Consider the following 21,903-nt stretch of genomic DNA (forward strand, 5'->3'; position numbering starts at 1 on the left):
AGTTAAAGAATTTGATTCAGGAAATGTTTATAAAGAAGGTGGAATACTGTTGTGTACTGTATTTTATTTTTTTATCTATCACTACCAGCTATATACATTATTTATTATATGTTTATATTCAAATAAAGTATCCTTTATGACGTTCAGAGACGTTATACATCTGTTATTTTTATTCTCAGCTACCAAAATATCCCTTTAGTTATATAATTCCGTAATAATATTCCATATCAAGTGGATTTAAGGATGCACAGTTGGGAAACAGGTTAAATGAAGCAATCATTTCACTAACATCTAATGCACCACAAGTGCCACCTATTTATCATCTTTATCCAGTGAACCACATAGTGAAGTACACTGGGGTGTACTGCAGTAACTCTAATGCAGCAAAAAGTTTTAACGCACCCTCTGAGGGACTGCAACTGTACATCAAGACCCCACTCACATAATATCCATTCCTGTTTTACACCCTTGCAGCAGCTCCCTGGCTCATTCCTCCTAAAACAAGGAGGTTCCATCAGTCTTGTCCTTACAGTCAATTTGCGATTCCCTCAGCCAGGCAAGTTAAGCTAATAAAGCAACTAATGAGAATCACACTTCTATTCTGCATTAACTAGGGCTTGGCCGAACAATAGAAAAAAAACAAATTTAAATTTAAAACATAGTTTTACAAAAACTATTAATCATTTTTTACTACGTTTTGTCTGCTACAATCGTTATCACTCAAGCACACAATTTTCTTTTTTACGGTAATCGATACTAGATATATGTACTATACTGAATGTTAGTAGGTTATACACCACATGACTATACAAAGCTGCCTGTTTAATTAAAGCAATTCAGTAGATTTAATATAATATACAAGCCACCGAAGCTGTAATATATATTAATAACTCTCACCCACACCATTTACATTTCATAATATTAACAATTAAGTTTTAAGATTTGTTGCACTAAAATTAGAAAGGAAAATCATGAGAATATGTTGTAGAATATATGAAGATTAAAGAAATGAAACAGAACAAGAGGAAGTTTAGTATTTGCCTAAATATTCATAAATGATCCTAATGCAGTTTTTTTTAAGGATAAAGGTAAAATAAATAAAAAAAAACTCTTCTATGATGCCAGCAAAGAGATCACATTTGAATTCCAGTTTCCAAAAGGGTTTAGGCATGGTGTGTCTAAGTAAGGCTTTAGATCATGCAGAGTTCAATAGTGGAAAAGAACCCAAGCAGCTACACAAGAAACTAGACAAAGCCCTCATACAAAATTAAATTTTTCTCAAATTGAATACATTATTTATTATGTAAGAGATGTAACATTCTTTTACAATGAGCATGATGAACTCACAAATCCTTGCTAGGTTTTACTAAGGGCTGTTAAAGTGGGATTTTAATGTCAATATGACCCCTGCAGCTTTTCACAGTGAGTCTTTATTCAGAAAAATCATTGTGCTGTTTGACACTCATCACAAAGGCATGGCCTAAACTAGTAAATTAAATGAGTATGCTTAAATCACCACCAGTTTATGGTGAATTCTGCACAATGGTTCGTTCCTCTTATATTTGCAACAGCAAATCTCTGGAACTCTATTAAACTCTGGACCATCTCACCACCTTTTCAGTTCTGAGTCATGCTACTGTACTTCTCATATCCTTCGTTTTCCACCTGGCAATAAAGATGCGGAAAACTATTCTCTAAATTTGGCTATATCCAAGACTACAGGGAAACAAGCCTCTGAAAATTAGATGCACCAGACAGGTCTTAAGGAATTCTGGACACAGAACAGCTAGACTGAAGATTCAACACCTTGTAGCCTGATCTCATCAGACCTCAGCTAAACAAGATTGTCCAAGTCAGTACTGAAATGAATATCTAAGGAAAATCATGTTTGCTTCTGTAAGTAGTTTTGGTGTACCATCAGGTAGCTTTCTTCCTTTTTAATCAGAATGAACAGTGCACTGTAAGAGGTACAGTCCTGTGAATGAGATACTGAACCAAGTTCCTGATTACTTGTTTACTACGTCATGGCACTGTTTATAAGAGCAGGCCTGTTAACCTGCATGTCAAGGGTAAATGAAGTAGGTCCTCTCCCATACAGTATGTATAGCATTTGTGATGTTTTGGGATAAAAAGCAAAGCATTTTGATATATTACACAACATCTATTTGAGATATATTATTTTATCATTTAGAGGTGGCATACAGAAATTTTGACTTCTACTTTAGTTCTACAGAAAAATAAGATACAGTATACTGTATTAAACTTATTGATCTACTTATTTTGTTTTGCTGTCCTTATTTCCAGCAATAAAAACGCCAATGTAGTCCTATAAAAAGTGATTGTCACTGTTCATTACAAGTATAACTTATATTTGCAAATCTACTAAGTAACATTCAGCTACTGCAAGGAGCTACAATAAGTGCAAATCGTTATTTTATAGCTATTTAAATATCCCCAGGTGCTCCTATTTTTAATAATTTAATAATAATAATTAATAATTTTTTTCTTCTTCATACAGTATACAGTTTTTTTTTTCCACTTGGAGTGTCCATGACACTTTATGTATATTTTACAAATGTTATCACATTTCATTTTTCTACATGACACAATTGCTGTGTTTAAATTATAATACCAAAAATATAAAAAATAAATGTTTTATAACAAATCTATAAACTATATAGAATTTCATCATGTAATCTTGCATTCTTACAAAACTTTCAGTATTTTCTAAACAATATGAAGTTATATTTTAAAAAACCAGGATTGACACTATGTGAACTGTTTGTCATTAACAGTAACATTTCTATTGAGCTATTTAAAGGAATTTACACCTTTAACCGTGTACAAATAAGAGCACAAAATATACTAGATACTACACATCTACAGTATAGCTTAATAAATTTCTTTACCTGATACATTTTCTCTATGTTAGATCTTTGAAATATAAGTACATGATTTCTTTCTGAAAGGAAATATATATTTTTTAAGTTTAGGCAGTCTTTTTCCATTCAATTTTCTGTTTCGCAACTCTTGAATGAATTTACTTCATATCCATATTTGATTAAAGAGAAACAGTGTTTAAAAACATTCTATTTCTTCATACACTTTAACATGGAATGAACAAATTCTTATTCCCTTACAGCTCAATGGTCAAACAATAACTAGATTTAATTATATTAGTTAGAAAATAGATGGCATATCTAATATTTATAAAAGTACAAATTACACTGCTGAAAGCATTATCTCTGTTGTGAAACCAGTAACTATAAATCTAAAAACAAGAAGCTAAGCAACTAAAACAAGACAGTCATGTTATTGTCATGGGTTTGCTTAAGATATTTTTTCATCTAATTGTTTGTTGTGCAGAGAAACAACATTTCCATGACTTTTGTTTCTGAGAAAACAGCAGGAGAACCCTACTCATGATTAATCTTCATAGAAATTCTTCTTCATTTGCATGATATTGGTAGAGAAGTGGGTATTCTTAAGCAGAAAAGGCTGAGCCAAAAAAAACAAGCAAGTATTGGACCATATTTCATTTTGGCAAAGCAGGCTGTCTTGAGTAAAATTAGAATAAACACTGAAACACCCCCACTGTTGTCTCACCCAGAAGCCTCCTCTAGGCCAAGCCCTAAGCTTATCCTGAATAATTTAGCACAAGTGACTTCCGGAGAATGTCCTGATTCTATTGCAACAATCATGGCAATTAGAATCAGACCTGCTTCTTGGGCACAACCATTACAGTATATTCTCTTCTTTAATTTAGGAAAATAGATATTCTGCCATTCAAGAATGCTTCTCAAGAAAAGGTAGCTCTGAAATGCATGATAACATTCCTCTAAAACTTTATACTGCTTGTCCAAGATCCTACTACAAAATTGAGAGATGAGATATTTTATTATAGGAGAATTCTCGCTGTCAGACACAATTAGCCGTGAGATAAAAATAGTATATAAACACAATAAGAGAAATCATAAATGATTTCTGGGCAGTATTTAACCTGTGCTGCTCTTTTAACGTGCTTTAAAACAATTCAGTTTAAATCAAACACTAAATTTAAAATAATTCTGTGTTATATACACATTGTTTAATTAAAGGGAAAAACATTATATAATTGTTTCACAAGGCAAATTGCGGATTGTGTCAATGTACTATGATTAACAAGGACATACAGTATGACTAACGCTATCTACAGGACAAAGTAATATTTGTTTCATCAAACTTCATTAAAATGTATACATGCTGTACGTTTACAGCAAATCATAAATACTTGTACTCCAACCATAGAATACACTTAACTTGGAAGGCACATGCTCCAGACAAAGCTGATAGCACAATTATTTTCTAGGGTTTTCTCTGGAACAATGCTGAAAGACAAAGCCCCAGAAGAATTCCTTTGAGTCCAATACATATTTTGTAAAGTATAAATCCATCTCAGAGATCATTTTTTATTATTTGTTTCCTAACTGTTCTTAACAAAAACATATCATGTGTAAGTACAGATATACGGATACCAGGTTATGTTAAACAACAACATGGTCAGCAAAATTAAGTTGAAAATGACACTTAATGGTAAAAGTATTCCGCAAACGGGAAAGGATATGTTTAACAGGATGACCCCTTGATTTGTGATCAATTCCCCCAATGCTTCATAGATGATATCAAAGAAAATAAATAATTTATTTAGAATTCCACGAACCAAACTTCTTTGTGGGGCTGTGAAAGATCACCCTAAAATGTAATAATTTTCTTTTTTATATAGCAACAATTAACTTAAATTACATTTTAAATTTAAAATATATTTAATTTATATACATTTATGTTTAAAAAGTATATACTTGTATACATTATACTTATATATATTTAAACAGGGGTTAAAGCGGTTGAGTTACATCAACACGTTTCTGTTTCACCGATTTGATCATCTGCTTATATGCGAGGAGCAGACCTGTACCAACAGTTAAAATTGCAAGACCTTTTCTTCTGAAAAACCCTGGAGGAAAACAGTACCCCAGTTTCACTTCTTACGTTCTGCTTCTGTTTTGAATTCAAAGATGACATTAGATTTGAAAAGGTCAAAACGTGTCTCTGCTACCTGCCAATTTGTGGTTTTCGAAAGATCAGCGCAGAGGAAAGACTACGGGAATGGCAGCCCCGCGGATCCCAGTAGCATCTCTATTCCAAAAGACCGGCTTTTGCGAACATCACAGGTTCCTACACTTGTGAGATGTATAAAAAACCGTAGCACTCAGTAAATTAATCACATGCTGCATACGGAAGTATTTTCAGGCTCATTTAAAAACAAAATAACGATAATATTACATATCTCCATTACAATGTCCGCTACAGATAAAACACTAAATGAAATGTTGTCATTGTGTTAATTAAGCCAGGCAAAAGCTTTAAAGAAACAAAACAGGAAGGCTGTGTAAAACACCATGGTTGATTAATCATAGACAAGAGCACACATCACCAAAGTTTGGCAAAGATGTACAGTAAATCAAGATCATCAGATTATCTCTGTCTCTTTTTTAGATCTAATATCGATTTCACAGTTCGGTCTATATATAGTGTAACGCATACGGCCTCCTTTGCTTGTGAGAGCCGGCTTACCAGAGCGGTGACGTCACTGCCTTTCCCTGTGAATAGCAGGGACCGCAGCCGGCGGGCTGACGGGAGATTTCCCTTTGGCTCAAGTGGTCCTAGTCCTTGTTGAGTGACGCCGGAGGCCCGGGTTTGAGTCCCCGACGGTGGGGGGCCGACCTGAGGTGGCAGCAGCGAGGGCGCCCACGTGAACCCCAAAGCGTTACATTGGTGTCAGAGCGGGGTGGGATAGCCTTTCGCCGAGGACGGTGAGTTAAGCGGGGGAGAGTGTAACGCATACGGCCTCCATTGCTTGTGAGAGCCGGTTTACCAGCGCGGTGACGTCACCGCCCTTCCCTGTGATAGCAGGGACCGCAGCCGCTGGGCTGACGGGAGATTTCCCTTTGGCTCAAGTGGCTGGGTTCCTGTTGAGTGACGCCGGAGGTTCGAGTCCCCGACGGTGGGGGGCCGACCTGAGGCGGCAGCAGCGAGGGCGCCCACATGAACCCCGAAGCATTACAATAGAATGAATCTTCAAAAATGAAACGGCTCCATTAGTTTTCCTTGTTGACCTTAAAATACAGACTTACAATACCAAAGCTTATTAGTACATGTACAGTATATCTGAAAAGCTTTTCAATGCCAACCTCTCAACCCCAAGTGTGTCTTTCTCTTATTTTTGTTTATTAAAAATGATGGAGCTTTCTATTCATATTAGTTAAATGAAAACCAGTGAGTTAAAGTAAAGATTAAGGATATAATGTTTTTAAATTTAAAGATCTTCCATAGTGATGTATTTGAAATCTGTAATTACAATTTATTGTACCTTAATGCAATAATAACCATTATTGCATATTTAACCCTAATATCATACACTGCATTAAAATCCATCTGATTAAACGTCAGTTTCTTTCTGTTCTAAATAACAGAAATTATATCCAGTGTGTTGCTATTGTATATGGTTATTTTCATAAAGATCCTGGTCAATTGCAGAAGTACATGAAAAGCAATTTCTCAAATTCTAGAAACAAAGTGATATCAGTCACACTATTACAAAAATGTTTCTTACATATAAGAATGATTTAAAAGTGATGGGCGGTACTATATGCATATACTGTATATTCTGCAGCAAAAAGATATACAGTAGGTGCTGTATATTAATGTTTATTCTAGCTTGTATACATTAATCAGTGGGAATGAATGCACAAACATATAAAGAGTCTTATAACAATTTTTATTGTGTATGTGCTTGGATGTGTGCTTTTGATTTCTATACCATAAATAGTCGAGAAAACTCAGCAAAAAAAGTATTCTTTGAAAACATCCACTTAATAACGTGCTTGAGAAGAAATAGATACAGCATCCATTTCTGAATTGTGTAAGACAAAGTCATCTCCCATTTCTTAGACTCTACATACATATGCAGACAGGTATAGACTATATTGAATAAAACATCACATGTGACTTACCATCTTCAGTGGGGACATAGATGTTTAAGTAAAGACAGTCTTCATTTTGATCCTGTACATAGGTTACCACTGTATCCAAATTTGCTGTGAACCACACTGGCAACATGTCATTGAGTAGAAACCTGTCTTCAAGGTACTGGGGGCAAACAGCTGCGAACTGAGTGGCGTTTCTGATACCAGTCCAAGAGGAGGGAGGTTCTGGAGGCTGGAACCTCCTCTCCCCAGTGGGTGGGGACGCATATGGAACTCCAAGATACTGTTCCACGGGACCAAGGATTTCATTTGGCAACGGCGTTTTTAATCCCCGCAGTTTTCCATAGTTTGTTGTTATTATCGAATATTGTGCTTGGCAGTTTATAACAGTAAATCTGACAGCCAGAGTGGCGATCCAAAAAATCAAGTTTACATTCAGCATCACACAGATTGGAGTGAAAATGAAGGGTAGCCATACAATTCCCTTTGGCCTCGACATTGTCTACTGCAACATTCACAGGATACGGTCTTCCACAGCCAAGTTTCCTTGTTTGGGCTATAACCTAGCAGTGTGTGCTGACTGCCATGAAGAGTGCCCTCCCCCGAGATCAGTCTCCTCAGTAGTAGCCATCCCAGTGCATGGATTTCATAGTGCAAACCATTCCGCCTTGTTCCAGTTGATGAGAAGACAGGAGTGGCTCTTCCTTCCAGGTCAAATTATTTCCCAGGATTGATTAAAGACGGATCGATTTGCCTGCGAGTGAGAGAAAGTGCACAATTTAAATTGATGAGTTACAGCAAAGGATGCAGTCAAGAATGTTAACCCTGTATCTTCATTCGTCAGCGCAACAAATGTGTTTGCTATGGCTAAGTTGACAATACGGAATGGAAAGTCCTATACTTAATATAGTTATTTGTTTAGACATGTCATAATATATAGGTTATTTCCTTATCTGACCCAGAGCAGCTCATCAGGCCTGAGCTCCTCCTGCTTTCTGTAGCGTTAAACAATCAGATAGCACATGACCCCTCCCCCCTGGATGGTAAAGCAGTGCGTCACAGAGATGACTCCCCAACAATGCTGGTCCCCACTTATACAGCTGGGTGAACTGGGGCAACTGGGGTAAAGTACCTCACTCAAGGCTTACACACTGCACTATGCCAACATAATGTAATGATACAGTTAATTGATTTAGTAAAGTTTTAAGCCATTGCCTTTCCACTTCAATTTTCACAGTACTATACTTTTCATAGTATGACTGCTTTCATTTTGTTGCTGGTAGATATAAATTCTTATTAAAAAAACCTCAAGCCACACTACCATTCATCAGCTTTGCGTCTGGCACATCAAAACCATTATTCAAAATAAATGCAAGTAACTAAGACTTCACCATTGGCATCTCAACAAATTTTTATTGCAGTATTAATTGAAATGATGCCATGTGGCGTAATATTAAGAGAATAACTGATATCTGTCAGCTTATTTGTTTCTTGCACTTTTATCTGAAATTCTTAATTTGCTGATAGACTATCTTTACTCATGAAGTAAATCATGCAATAATGTGTTTGTAACGTCAGAATAAAACATTCATGTTGAGAAAAATGATTTATGTACTTGAACAATTTCTGCTTCAGCAAACTGTGTTTTATCGAATTTTTAGCTTGCTAGTTCAATCAAAAGTAGAGGACACTTCAAAAGGCATTACTGTGTGCTGTGAGCTCTCAGTGCCTCATAGATGTTCTATGAGTGTGGGTTCCATTATACTTTCAACCTGTCACAATTAAGAATTCCACATATTGATGGGGAAATAGGAGGTTACATGTGGACTTCTGCCTGCTGCTTGTTTAAATTTTGTGAATTAAAAGCCATATTACCTTTGTTTCTCAAATGAAGAGTAATTATTGAAAAGCAGCCAATTAGGTTTTTTAATTTTTAAAATACAACTCTGAACCCTTCTAAGAATTACTGTGCAAATAGGGGAGCCTTTGAAAGAAAAATCTCTTCCCAAAAAGTTAAATGAAATAACAAATCTATCACACAGCATTGGTAACAAAGTGAAGATTTCCTACAGAGCAAAAGACGCTTAAGTTTGTTTAGAAACCTAAGTAAAAACAAATGAGTATTACACAGCAGAGAACAGAGAAAGGCAATTGAAACATATTTGAGCTGCTTATATATGTAATGGATCAACTTTCTTAGAATACAACTGAGAAGATACTGTTATTTGTGGCATATAGATCGTAGATTGGTTGTAGTAAAAACGTTTTCAGATATTAAGAAGAAAATAAGCACACTATGTATTTTTGGCTTTAAATTAGGTAGCATATCTAAAAGTTTTAAAAGTTAAACTTACTGTATAGTAGAAGTTTGGAACAAAAGTGTAGGTAGCAGCAAAAAATACTGAATGGAGCAAGTCATTAACAAACTTTGATATTGAAGTTGTTTATGTTTCAGAGTCTAATGAAACACATTACTTCTTTGTCCTCTGCTTTGGAGCCCTGGGAACATTTGCTCATTTAACCTGATCAATGGTAGCTTCTCAGAAGCAGCTCAGTATTGCTCTTGCTAAAACCTAATTACAGCCTTTTCCTAAAGGAATAATTTACTTTTTAGCCCCTTAAGGTCACAAAACATGTGACTTTTGAAGCAAAACTTTTGAAGAAACTATATGGTTGGAGGTTACTGAATTACAAACGTGACATAAACGAACAGGAAAAGCTAATAATAATAATAATAATAATAACAAAGGTAAGATTTTGTTTCTGCTTCATGGCAGGTGAAAAAGGAGTCCTTCTTCTCTAAACTATCCAATGGAGTGGTGAACAGGAATGGAGTGGTGCTTATAAGGAACAATTAGAGATTAATTTCATGATGGAAAGATACAAGAAAAAATGTCACAATGTTTTGGCCTTCTTCAGATGCCTCAAGGTGCCGGAATGAGAGCTGGCACATCTGAAAATTGCTCCTCAGCCAAAATGTTGTGCTTTTTCTTTATTCGGTCTACTATTCAACATGACGTTAACCTCCTATACAACACAAGTCTTATATACTGTACAATAGGAGTTACTTTAAACACTTTTGTTAGCTTACATCTCTAACCCTCTAGGGAAATATGAGTATTTACATAATATTGTAATGGTTGTTTTCAGATTGCAGAACTGGAAAAAAATGTTATGTACTATGTACAATATATGAATGTTCTGGAAACACGATGTCTGGTAGACATCTATTTCAGTACAATTATATATATATTGATTTGTCCTTTTGTTTTTTTCTTTTGTGTCTACGCTGAATTGGGCGACGATAGGCTCACAATTCACCACAAAACTGTAGGATTATATCATACGGGCTAATGCTATAGATTTAACATAAAATGTAAAGAAGGAGGAAAATGGGTTACTGTAGTGTAGGACATCACTGTTGCATGGCAAGGGCTCTTTGATTTTGTGGGTGAAAATAAGAAGAATTCTAAAAGAACCACATCTGTTTACAGGGTGTACAGCTCTCATAATGAAAAGAGGTGCATATAAATCACAGAAATCATTCAGTAGTCATTTATTAATGCCCTCCTCCATTAACAGAGCTGTCAAAAATTGTTCAGGAGAGAAGGGCTGTTAACGGAATCTCATCTCCTGGTATTGATTTATATAACACTGGCTTTTGTACTACATCTCTCTATAGTACAATAGTGCGTATTATGCAAGGGAGACACACATCAGTACTGCAGCTCTATTTTAAACCAATGTTACTAAAAGGAGCACTAATGTGATCAAAACACCTTATATGCATATGAAACTAGGGCAGCACCAGTCTTCTGTCATGCTGGTTTGTTCCCAGAGAGTATTTTCATACCAAATGATACACCTTTAAAATAATATAAAGGAAAAAAACAGCCTTTGGGCTACAAAGAAGATGTAGATGGAATAGTGTTGTATACGCCAAGCAATTTATCATTTTTTGATGCAATGTGCTGATCTCTGGATTCCAGAAGACTGTTTGTTAACTGTTTCATTCCTTTATTTTTAAATGATCTGATCAAGACCTGTCCCAGATATCACAGTTTCACTGTTTGCTTTTTCTAAATATTTAAGAATTTATGCAGTCCAACAACTCTTAAGAAATCATTCAGTATAACTTTCAATTAACAATAAATAATTACCCACAATAAATATTTAATTCCAATAATGGTTCATAATGCACAATCTACCTATGTGAAGGATAATTATAAACAATATACAGTACATTAAAGACCATATAACTGTGGAGAGCAAGACGACACCTTGTGCTAAGTGCTGCTCAGTTTGACCTATTAAGTCCCAGAATGTCTGAACTGAATCTTCAGGAGGTTACGTATTATTATTTTTTTGTTCCACAACTCTTTATTGTGTGCACTAGGCTGTTTTCTGTGAAACTGTATGGTTGGGTATACAGTACATAAAACACCACACCAGTGCTACAGTGCTACAGCAGTCCAGAATTCGTCCTGGTTTGTGTTGTGTTAAGTGGACTTGACAGCATGTGACTCCCCCACATGTGAATGGGACACCGGTCTATCATAGAAATTACCCACCCCCTCATAACACTGGTCGCCACTTGCACACCTGAAGCAACTGAAGCAAAGGGGATAAATGATCTCACTCAAGGTACAATGATAATGTCTGCAGCAGGGACTTGAACCCACAACCCACCTGTTATGAGTTCAACAACGTACACACGACACTGCCCCCTGGTGGGTATATGCATGCATTTCAAAAAGATGTCTGCTGAAATTTCGTGTTTCACAGGTTTTTAATCTCTATGTGTGGACCGTGTGAACAGTGTACTACATTTTATTTTACGCGTGTGTTACAGTTTTTAGTTGAGGAACCAATAAAGGCAAAAATGAATATGTTGCACTCACTTAGAGAATATTATTCTCAATTATGTTCTCCATGTGGGGAGAAAATGAGCCATATTCTTAAGTAAGATTGAGTGGTTATTTTTGGACAGGGTTTCTTCAGTTAAGAACATGTTCTTTTCTTATTTTCTTCCAAAGAAATTTCTTCCACATCGCTGATCTTTCTAAAAAAAATAGTCCTGTTTGACCATTTGAGGCTCAGCTGAAATGACACATACTGTACTGTAAAATCAACTGGAATTTCAATGCAAATAAAATTATGACAATTTTTCAGAAATAAGCATGGTAAACAGCTAGACCTACTTTTGGTGAAGACTAAGATGCTTCAGTTGCTAATTGATAAAAAAATATTTCTTTAACTTTTCATATTTAATGCTAATTTGAAAGTGAAAAACCGTAAAAATCGAGCATTTGAAATATAAACTCCAAAAACTCCAATTCAGAAGAAAAATCGTATTTTGCAGAATCATAGTGAGCATCATAAAGGCAACAATTTGAAAAAAAGTATTTGTATTTTGTTTGTATAAGATTTATACTCACTATGGTTATCAATTTGTAATGTAGGTCCATTCAGTGGCATTGTTTCTACAAGCAGCTGCTTTCTACGTTTTTAAAGAATGAAAATATATAAATAAATAAGCCTACAGAAAAAAAAAAACAGTAAAGTCGCCCCACAAGGCTCTGCAGGGTCCTGATTTTGAACATGGGAACACTGACACAGTGTGCCCCCAGTCACACCATGAACTCACATGAGGCTGGTCTGTCAATGAAGCACAGCCACACTGAGATCCCAAGGCAACCAAGCTTTTCTAATGCTGCGCCTGCAGGCTCTGGAATTCTTTACACTAGCTCTTTTGAAATGAAGACATATTGCTCAAAAATTCCAGTCGACAAAAAGCTACTCACTACTTAATGTTATTTATAGATATTCAATAGGAGTAAATAAGATTATTTGCACTTTTTTGTTAGGCTCTTTATGTTACTAGATACTGTAGACTTTTAGACTACTGTTTTGCCGCATGTACCTACTGTATATGCACAGGCATGTACTTATTTTCAACCATAATAATTTCTTAGTAAATATAGAATTGTGCTTTTTACAATTTATATTCCTGATTTTTTGTTTTTTTGTCACTTGTTCTAAGTCTCTTTGATCTTTTTAAACAATTGTGATCATTGATGATAGGACATTTATTCTTATTATGATCTGTAATCTATAATTCTTGCTGAGCAGACAGAACTAGTAGCACGTAACAAAGCCAATACTGAATCGAGAATTATCTATACTTTATAAGGGCCACTATATTGGATATTTTCTGATTTAACATGGCTGCAGATTAAACTTGAGTTTTTCTTAAGTAATGATTCGTAAAGCTTGATCTGTAGTGCTCAGTTATTACTCTAAAGTTTCATAGTTTGTTATACATTCTTTTTATTTTTTATTATTATTGAACATACAATAGAGTAGTAAAAGTTATTCATTTTCTATAGAATTATAGACACATAAGTTTAATAAATAATGAATGACTTCAAAATATATCAGCTCTGTGTTCCGTAGGTAATTTAATTTAAAATTAAATGGGTTCCTACATTGAACTTCAAGCTGAGTGTTGAGTGGTCAGCAGGATTTCAGGCTCTGCTGGTTAAATCTGAATAGCGGATTAATTGGTTTTCACACTCACAATTACAGGTTATGGCAGTATTCACATTTTAGCAAATGCCCAATATGTTAGTATGTATTTGACTTACAGTAATTGCACTGCACTGCTCTTTCCAGCAAAATAGGATGAGTTGATGTCTGTTAATTGTTCTAAATTGTTGAGTAAGGCATTTTGGAATCTTTCTGAACATCTTTTTTATTGTTATAATTACTGTTTTCAGTGTTAATACATTGTTTACCTTTACAATTGTCTAAAGTAATGCTATAGATATATTATGAAGTTTTCTGTGTCATTAATTATAAATAAAATATGGAATTTACTTGAGTAAATGAGCACCTCAAGTGCATAGGTATTTTTTTCTTGTGCATAACACAAAACTGGCCTATCTTACTGCAGTGTGAAAAGGTAACAATAGTTCCTTCTATTATAAAATATACCAGAAAAAAATGCTGAAATCTGCAGAAATGTTCCTACTGTATATAGTTCCTTTACACTACCAGATTCTCCTATCTCTTTTAATTAAAATGTAATTAATTGAAGCAATATTCTTCCAACAAGCAGTTAAATATTTAGGTATTCAGATAAATCTCAGAAAAAATTGGCTGTTCTGTATAGCGGGTACCATTACTTTTTAAGTTAATTAAATGTTTTTATAATACAGCAATTTAACTTTGAAAGTAGATCATTCTTGATGAAATATCTCCTGAATGGGAGGAATGGGTGTGCATAAATTTAAATCAACAAAAGACATCATTAAAGGAGGGTATTGATTTAGTTTAACTTGTACTATGTCTTTGTTAAGTGTTTCCTTTTGCTCTCTTATATTCCAGTTTGTTCACATCCCACGATTTACAAAACACGGTAGATTTGTGACTCTCGGGGTTGCTCTGACACCACATTCTAGAATAAAGAATTTCTATTGAAGTTAGAAGAATCCTGACATAGATAAACAGATGTCCCTCAGGAAGAAGTCTGATATATTGAGCAGAGGTTGCAGCTCCTTTTCACATCAGCAGCAGTAATCATTCAGTAACCAAACTGTACCCAGGAAGGTCAGGAAATTATATAGCCTGCTTAGCCAAAACACATGAACCCTGAGGAACAAGTGTGCTATTCTCATCCTCATTCCTGCAAAAGCATGCCAGAAAAAGCCACATCCCAGTACTTTGTCATGCAGGTTTTGTGTCAGGACTGTGCTGCAATCTTACAGACTGGGATTGCTGACAATTCATAAATTCAAAGAGAGACACCACTCCATTCTTTCCATATTTGTGCATCTATTTCCTTATGTCCAGTCTACAAACATACAGTAGCTATGGGTGTTTACATGGCACCTCTATTTCTATGCTTGCAGGTGTAGCATTTAGGAATTTTCCAACACAACCCTACTGTACATCCATCCATCTATTGTCAGAAAGCCAATAATTCCCAATACAGATCACGGCATCATGGAGCCCATTCTGTAGCCCAGGGTGTTATTCCACATGCATATAGGGACAATTTAGAGACAGCAATCAACCTAGCTAGTTTGCCTTCGAAAGGTGCAAGAAAACCAGAGCACAATGACCAAACCTCCTAAAGAAAGCACCCAGTTTGGAATCAAATCTAGGATACAAAAGTGTGAAGCAGTAGTGCTAATAGCCATGCCACTGAGCCACCCCACATACCAGCAAACACATAAAATTCAAAACCAAATGACACTGATAAAAGACTTCTATGAGCCAAAGCAGCTAACACCGCCTTTCAAAAAATCACTCTTGCAGAAATTTGTGGGATCAATCATGCACTTTGGAGGAGGGAGATAGTTCTCAGTTACATTCTTTATTTTCAGGTCTATTCTTTATTGGAATATAAATGAGCAGGTCTGATAAGCATTCCTGCAGCACTTAATAGAGATGCACACAGCTTTATTCTTTGGAGCAGCAATCATATTGTTAAGAGGTTATTTAGTGTCCAAGATATTAAATCCACTACAGCCGGTGAACATCCATATCTTATTTCATATCAATTTGAAAATCTGATGCATGTCTACAGGAAGCAGTACACAATGACTGCCTTACTAAAGATAGCAGGCCTCTTTTGTATTTGTTTTTCAGTGAATGTGCAAGATTTCCTCTTCCATTGTTTTGTTACTAAACATTCTAGCTAACCACATAACATTATGAAAAATCACAAAAAAGTTATGACTTAATGCAGAAATGTTTTTGCAATGGAAAATTAAAAATCTAACTGGGGGTGTTATCAAAACATTTTTTTTACAATTTTATCACTATAATAACATAACATTAACACAATACTGTTGCAACATTAACTTGACAGCTGGTTTTTTGTAACATTATGATATCTTATATTTACAAAACATTTTCCAGTAAACATCTTCTAAATGTGAAATAAAAGTCTTAAGTGTTTTGTAATGTGGCTACAAACCCTAATCTGAATGCCTGATGTTGTAAAACAGGGACGCCTGACATTATAAAACACAGACAGACCACAACCTTACAGAACACTGTGAAATGCTGTTATAACATTTTGTTAGCTGGAATTCAACCACATATTCTGCAACTGATACAATGACTTTGTATTTTAGTACTGAAAACCCTGATGTGTAGCTGTAAAGTACGTAGAAGTGACTTTTAAATGGATTATGAGAGAACAGAAAAACACTACTTAATGCATACAGTAGCTTCATTCTTTCTACATGACACCTAATTGTATAATGTATTAGAGTCATAAAATAACTTGTATTCTGATTATTGGGTAATACTGTGTTAAAAGGAAAAGTTATCCTACTCTATTGGATGCAAAATTTCTCCTGCCCAATTTGTTAGCTTTCATTTTGCTTTTATCATAAAATAATGAGGGAATCCAAGGAAAAAGAACTTAATGTAAAATGGGTGCATTTTTTTAACATTGTTAACACAAACAGTAGCTACTGTACAACTGTATCAAGGAACTACAGTGACATGAAGGATCTGCAGCAAATGAAAGAGATGAGGAAATGATTCAGAGCCTGAATGATGCTGAAAGACTTGTTTTATTTGGATTACAGTCTGAAAAATGTGAAGCAGTTTACTCTTACCACAAACTAATTCAGGACATAAAAGGCACTAATCACACATGATTTCATTAATAATACACTGAATATACTGAAAAGTGATATACAGTAAATCTTTAAACTATAGTCCCAACACATAATTATTCCTATTTTATTATAAATATAATGACATTGTTTTGAAATAATGTGTAAATATTTGGAAAAAAAACACAGCCAAATATTTATTTTGTAACTAACATATTTCACGTCCATCTATATTTTTAACCTCTTTAGCCATCACAAGGTTGCAGAGGAGCTGGCCAGCAAAAGGCACATACACAGGATGCCAGTCCATCACAGGGCACACAGAGAGACACACACTCTCGCACCAGTGCCAATTTTCCCAGAAGCCAATCAACCTACCAGTATGTCTTTGGACTATGGGAGGAAACCGGAGCTCACAAAGGAAACCCAGGCAAGCACAAAGAACATGAAAACAACACAGAAACATGAACATAAACATAAAAAACAAACTCTGTGCAGAGTGTTCTAAAAAGGGCAGATAGCACCCCAGGGCCAGAATTGAACACAAAGCAGCAATACTAACCACTGCCCCACCAGGTCATCCACCACTCACTACCTTTTAAAACATAACATGAACATGAATGAACAAAAACAGTCCTCCCAGAGATTTTTTTGTTGTGAAGAACTGAAATCAGTTAAACCACCATCTCAAAAGACCTCTGTGAGTATACTGTTGAAAGTAGACATTGACTGCATTACTTAATCTACCACACAGTGGTTAGGCGATGAATGTTAAGAAATACATATGAAGCACCTACTGTACATGTCATTGCAAAGAATATTTGTGTTGATTTAAAAGGTGACAAACTTCATAACAACGGGATCTCTAAAGATCATGTGCTAAATGTGCATATAAAATGTCACTGAATGTTCTTGATGTTAAAGTGGTTATCATTATTTTTTTTCCAAATGCCAAAAAGTTCATCATAAGTATTCACAGTTGTAGTATTAAATCTGTGTGCATTTAAGCCTGTGAAAATAGAGAATGTTTTACTTGTTATGTTTAGACAATAGATGTTTAGCTGTGTGAATATTATTTTTCATTTCCTATGAGAATTGCTGATTGTGGTCTGGGGCACTCAGAGCAAACATTCAGAGATCTATTAAAAGGCGACAGGACTGAGTACATAACCCAGTCAGATGTGGGGATTGAAATGGCTCAGAGCATAAAAGCTTTACAAACATTGCTTGAATGCACCTGAGCTGAACTGTGACAAAGCACAGCAGCAAACTGAATTGAGAGAATAATATTGATCTGTGTAGCCAATAGCCAGTTTGTTTGTACTTTGTTCTCTGCTAGTTTTAAACAGCCTAACTCTGGCTTTCTATAGGTGTGCCTTTCAGAAGCTGTCTTTTGCTGAAGGGATTCCTGTAGTTTTGGGGAATCTTTCTTTGATTGTCCTGACCACATGATAAATCTACATAATGGCTGGGCTATATAACTAATCTGCTATGCTTAATCTCCCTTCACTGAGACTCCTTTCACTGCAGAATTACAACATGACTTCTGTGCAACAATAAATCTATATTCCTCCATTGTATTTGATAATTTCATAGGATGTACACCATCATTACAGTCTTCCACTTAAACCCTGAAATTTAGTGCCTTTAGGTCAAAAAAGTCAAAAACGTATACTGCAAAACAAAATCCACAGATATAAACCTGTAGAATTCAGATACAGTATCTTCCATCAATTTGTACTCAATTATCCTGTGCAGCATTTTTAACCATCAGTAGGTGGAAAATATAAAACTCACTTATTGCAAAAAATACTTGAATTCAGTGTGTTATTTAAGTTTGTCAGCACAAACCTTTAAACAAAATAAGATATCACATGACTGAGTAAAACTGCAAGTTAAAAAAATATATATTACCTTTCTACCAAGTGTCTCTTTAAGGCGTGCATACTATATTATTATATTAGAATTGCATATTTCTTGTGATTGTATATGTAGAGTTGGGTATTTCTAGAACTTCATAAATGCACATAAACAGATATGTACAAAAAAATGAAGAACATGAAAAACACCAAAATAATGAGCTACTAAATAGAATTTTTATAGAGAGATTAACTTATGTTAACCGGTACAGAGCATGGAAAACCTAAAATTTGTTTTTGAACATCTTTTCTCATAACAATTAAAATGGACTATCCCTCCCAGTGACAACCAACAAAAACCATTCCTGTTTCTTTGCACATTATCAAGCACATTTTTATCTATGTGAAACAAGCCTTTGCTAACTCTAAGGAACAAGTAATAGGTTTATTCCATGAGGAAAGGAAAGAAAACACAATGTTTCGGCTGTGGAGCTATGTTGTTTTCCTGTCAAATAATTAAAGCCTTTCCAATGTCATAAAAAAACTGAACTCATATATTGAATGAGCTGCTTTTGAAAAAAAACGAAATACAAATCACAGTCTGACTTCATAAATTTAATCATATTCCTAATACTAGGACAAATTTCCTTGTGTTTTTATGACAAATCCAGAGTTGACAACAGATAACTCATAGCCTTCTGGGTCCATCTGTTGACATGTATGCAGACACATACATGCAGGGTGTCTAAAAACTGTGAGCATGCAAGCATCCATAATTCAAGCAAAGGTTATAACGCACAGAGGCCGTTATACAAAAGAATATCGTAAACAGAAATAAGAACATGGATTACTGCACTGAGAGGTTACCTCTGAGAGGTAACAATCAAAAAGAGCTTTAACACCCTCCTGCGTTACATCGATAATTCTCTCTTGAGTCCTGCAGTCTCTCGCACATATTTTCATCATGCGACCTGTTTTCTTCGGAGTATGTGTTACAATGCATTTAAATATGTACATTTCTTTAAAACATGCATGAGTTCGTTACAATGCAAGTTAAAGAAGGAGACGATAAACCTTACACAAAGGAATTTTCCAGTGACTGCTGAACAACAATTTAACCACTTTACAAATCTTTTAAAGCTCTTGAAACCAATAGTTGTTCATACTACCACCTTGTGGTTCTTCGTTGAATTAGCTAGTGTTGAATAATCGGCATGTCATATTAGGTTTTGTTACACTGGTAACATAACCTTATACGTGGGGTAACACAGTGAATAACATTTTAAGACATTATATTTCTGAGCTACGGAATTTCGTTTATTAAACAGCAGGTTTTGCGAAAACAATAAATATTTACAGTCGTTCTTACAGAGATTTCAAACTCACGTCAAAACCAGTAGCCACCAAACAACATTCGGCTTTACAGGTGTATTTTAAGCTATCAGTAAATATCAAGTTTACTTTTAGGGAGATATTTTGCCCCAAAAGGATGTGCTGATCCGGATATTTTGAGCTGTAAGCACAATAACGTTTAACGTCCTGAAATCAAATAATAGTAATATTAATTTATTAAACTGACCTAAAAAAGATTGAAACAACGTTATATTTTAATACGTGATTTAGCACTCCACGTTTGAAGGCTGAAGCCCTCCCCTTTACATGTTTGATGGGGGGAGGGGACAGAGTTATGACCTTGTCTGAGGTGTGAGTTTTGACGTAAAAATGCGTAGCTGTATATTACAATGGTCCAAGTGCCCTTTCGCTAAACGTTTTTTGTTTGCTTAAAGTAATCACCAACAATCTGAAAATAAATTATCCTGTTAATAATAATAATGTCATTGCTACTTGCTGTTCGTAATGATACTATGATCCCTTTGCTACTAATAATAATGGGTTGCGGAATATCCAAATAGGACTGAGGTATTTGCAGTGCTCTGTAGTGTACAGTCATTACTTCAAATTGAACCTGTTAACTAATTTGTTATCATATGTAATTTATTTTTTAAATAAACTCAGAAGTAACCAATCAAGTTGTGTTTTCGTGCACGCTCATAACACTTCGACTGAATACGAGTAAAATAATCTGATTATACGAATTAAATGATCTGCATATACAGTACAGTAGCGGTACATTGTAACGCAGAGCTTTGAGCTAGAAGGTTCACTCATCAGCCCACGTACCAAGAATCCGAGTTGAGAATCTTGATCGTCTTTTCCCCAAACCGATATCATCTGTTCAAAATATACAGTATATAGTATAGGGTTTATGTCTCTTTTAATTATTTCAGGAGTCTATAAAATGTGTCAACTTAATGATAATAAAACTAGGTAATCGGGTATTACGCAAGACCGAATTTAAAGATTTTCTTTCTCATTTTCATTTTGTAGAACAGAACGTAGAACGCAGTCAGTTTAACTAGTGCTGAAACCTAACAACTATAATCTCAGAATTTTAGGTAATCTAATAAGGCATTCTTCATTCATTATGCATACTTATTATTTTACATGTTAGTTTTAGACAGGTTGCATTGATACTTCATTAAAAATCTCGAACAGACCCTCCTCTGAGAACAGATGTTCACAGCAAAATGTCTGCAGTAGAAGCACGTATGATCAAAGCGACAATTAAATAAAAGATCCTTAAAACATAAGCAAGTGGAAATATATTGTGGCCATGCCAAAGACAGATTCAGTGAAATCGTTGAAAGCAAGCCAAAATCAGATCTCGCTACTTACCCCTTCGCTATATCTGCAACATCTAAAGTCGTTTTCCTTAGCCCGGGACTTCAAGGAATTGAAAAAAAGGGATATCACACGGAAAATCTAAAACTCCGTCTCCTGTCCTCTAAAATCCAATACAGTCCATGTGAATGCGATTATACCCAAGACTCTTCTTCTAAGAAGAATAGCTGCTTTTCGGTTGTAAATGACCTACATTCATGAAGAAAATTCATTAGATTGCAGAGGAATTGCAAGTAGTAGAGACTTCATAGAGAGAAACAGAGAGACTGGTCTGCAAAGACAGATTAAGGAGGCAGCGACCAAGGCTGTACCAGTCGCTCTCTCTCTCCAGTTGCTATTGGACTACACTGAATGAAATTTACAAAGCCTACAGCCAATAGATTGCTGCATTCTCTCCATCACTATTAACCAGAAGCATATACAGTACTCGGTATATGGCTTTGAAAAGCACCTTCCCTTAGGTACTCATGGAGCTCAGATGTTTATTGACCCTGTTCGCATTTTCAGCTTCGGAAAATTCGCCTTGTGTTTAATGATGATTTGTTTGTGGATTTCATGCTGCCTAATTGTCAGCGGTCGGTTTGCGGAGCAAAAGCCTGATAAAACGAACGCACATAGTTTCACTTCACTTACTCATTA

General features: G+C 35.3%; 1 protein-coding gene across 1 annotated transcript in view; it reads right to left on the reverse strand.

The window, feature by feature from the left end:
• The window catches only part of LOC148836495 (neuroligin-4, X-linked), an 87,358-nt gene extending 65,817 nt beyond the window's left edge, over positions 1-21,541 (reverse strand). The window contains exons 1-2 of the mRNA XM_088913541.1: positions 21,259-21,541; positions 7,053-7,779 (exon numbers count right to left, since the gene is read on the reverse strand). Coding sequence (XP_088769667.1) covers positions 7,053-7,524 — 472 coding nt within the window. The 5' untranslated portion in view covers positions 7,525-7,779; positions 21,259-21,541. The remainder of the gene's footprint in view (positions 1-7,052; positions 7,780-21,258) is intronic.
• Between the last annotated feature and the right edge of the window lie 362 nt (positions 21,542-21,903).

The sequence above is a fragment of the Atractosteus spatula genome, chromosome 4 (genome assembly GCF_055471065.1).
Source record: "Atractosteus spatula isolate fAtrSpa1 chromosome 4, fAtrSpa1.hap1, whole genome shotgun sequence".
NCBI classification, from domain to species: domain Eukaryota; kingdom Metazoa; phylum Chordata; class Actinopteri; order Semionotiformes; family Lepisosteidae; genus Atractosteus; species Atractosteus spatula.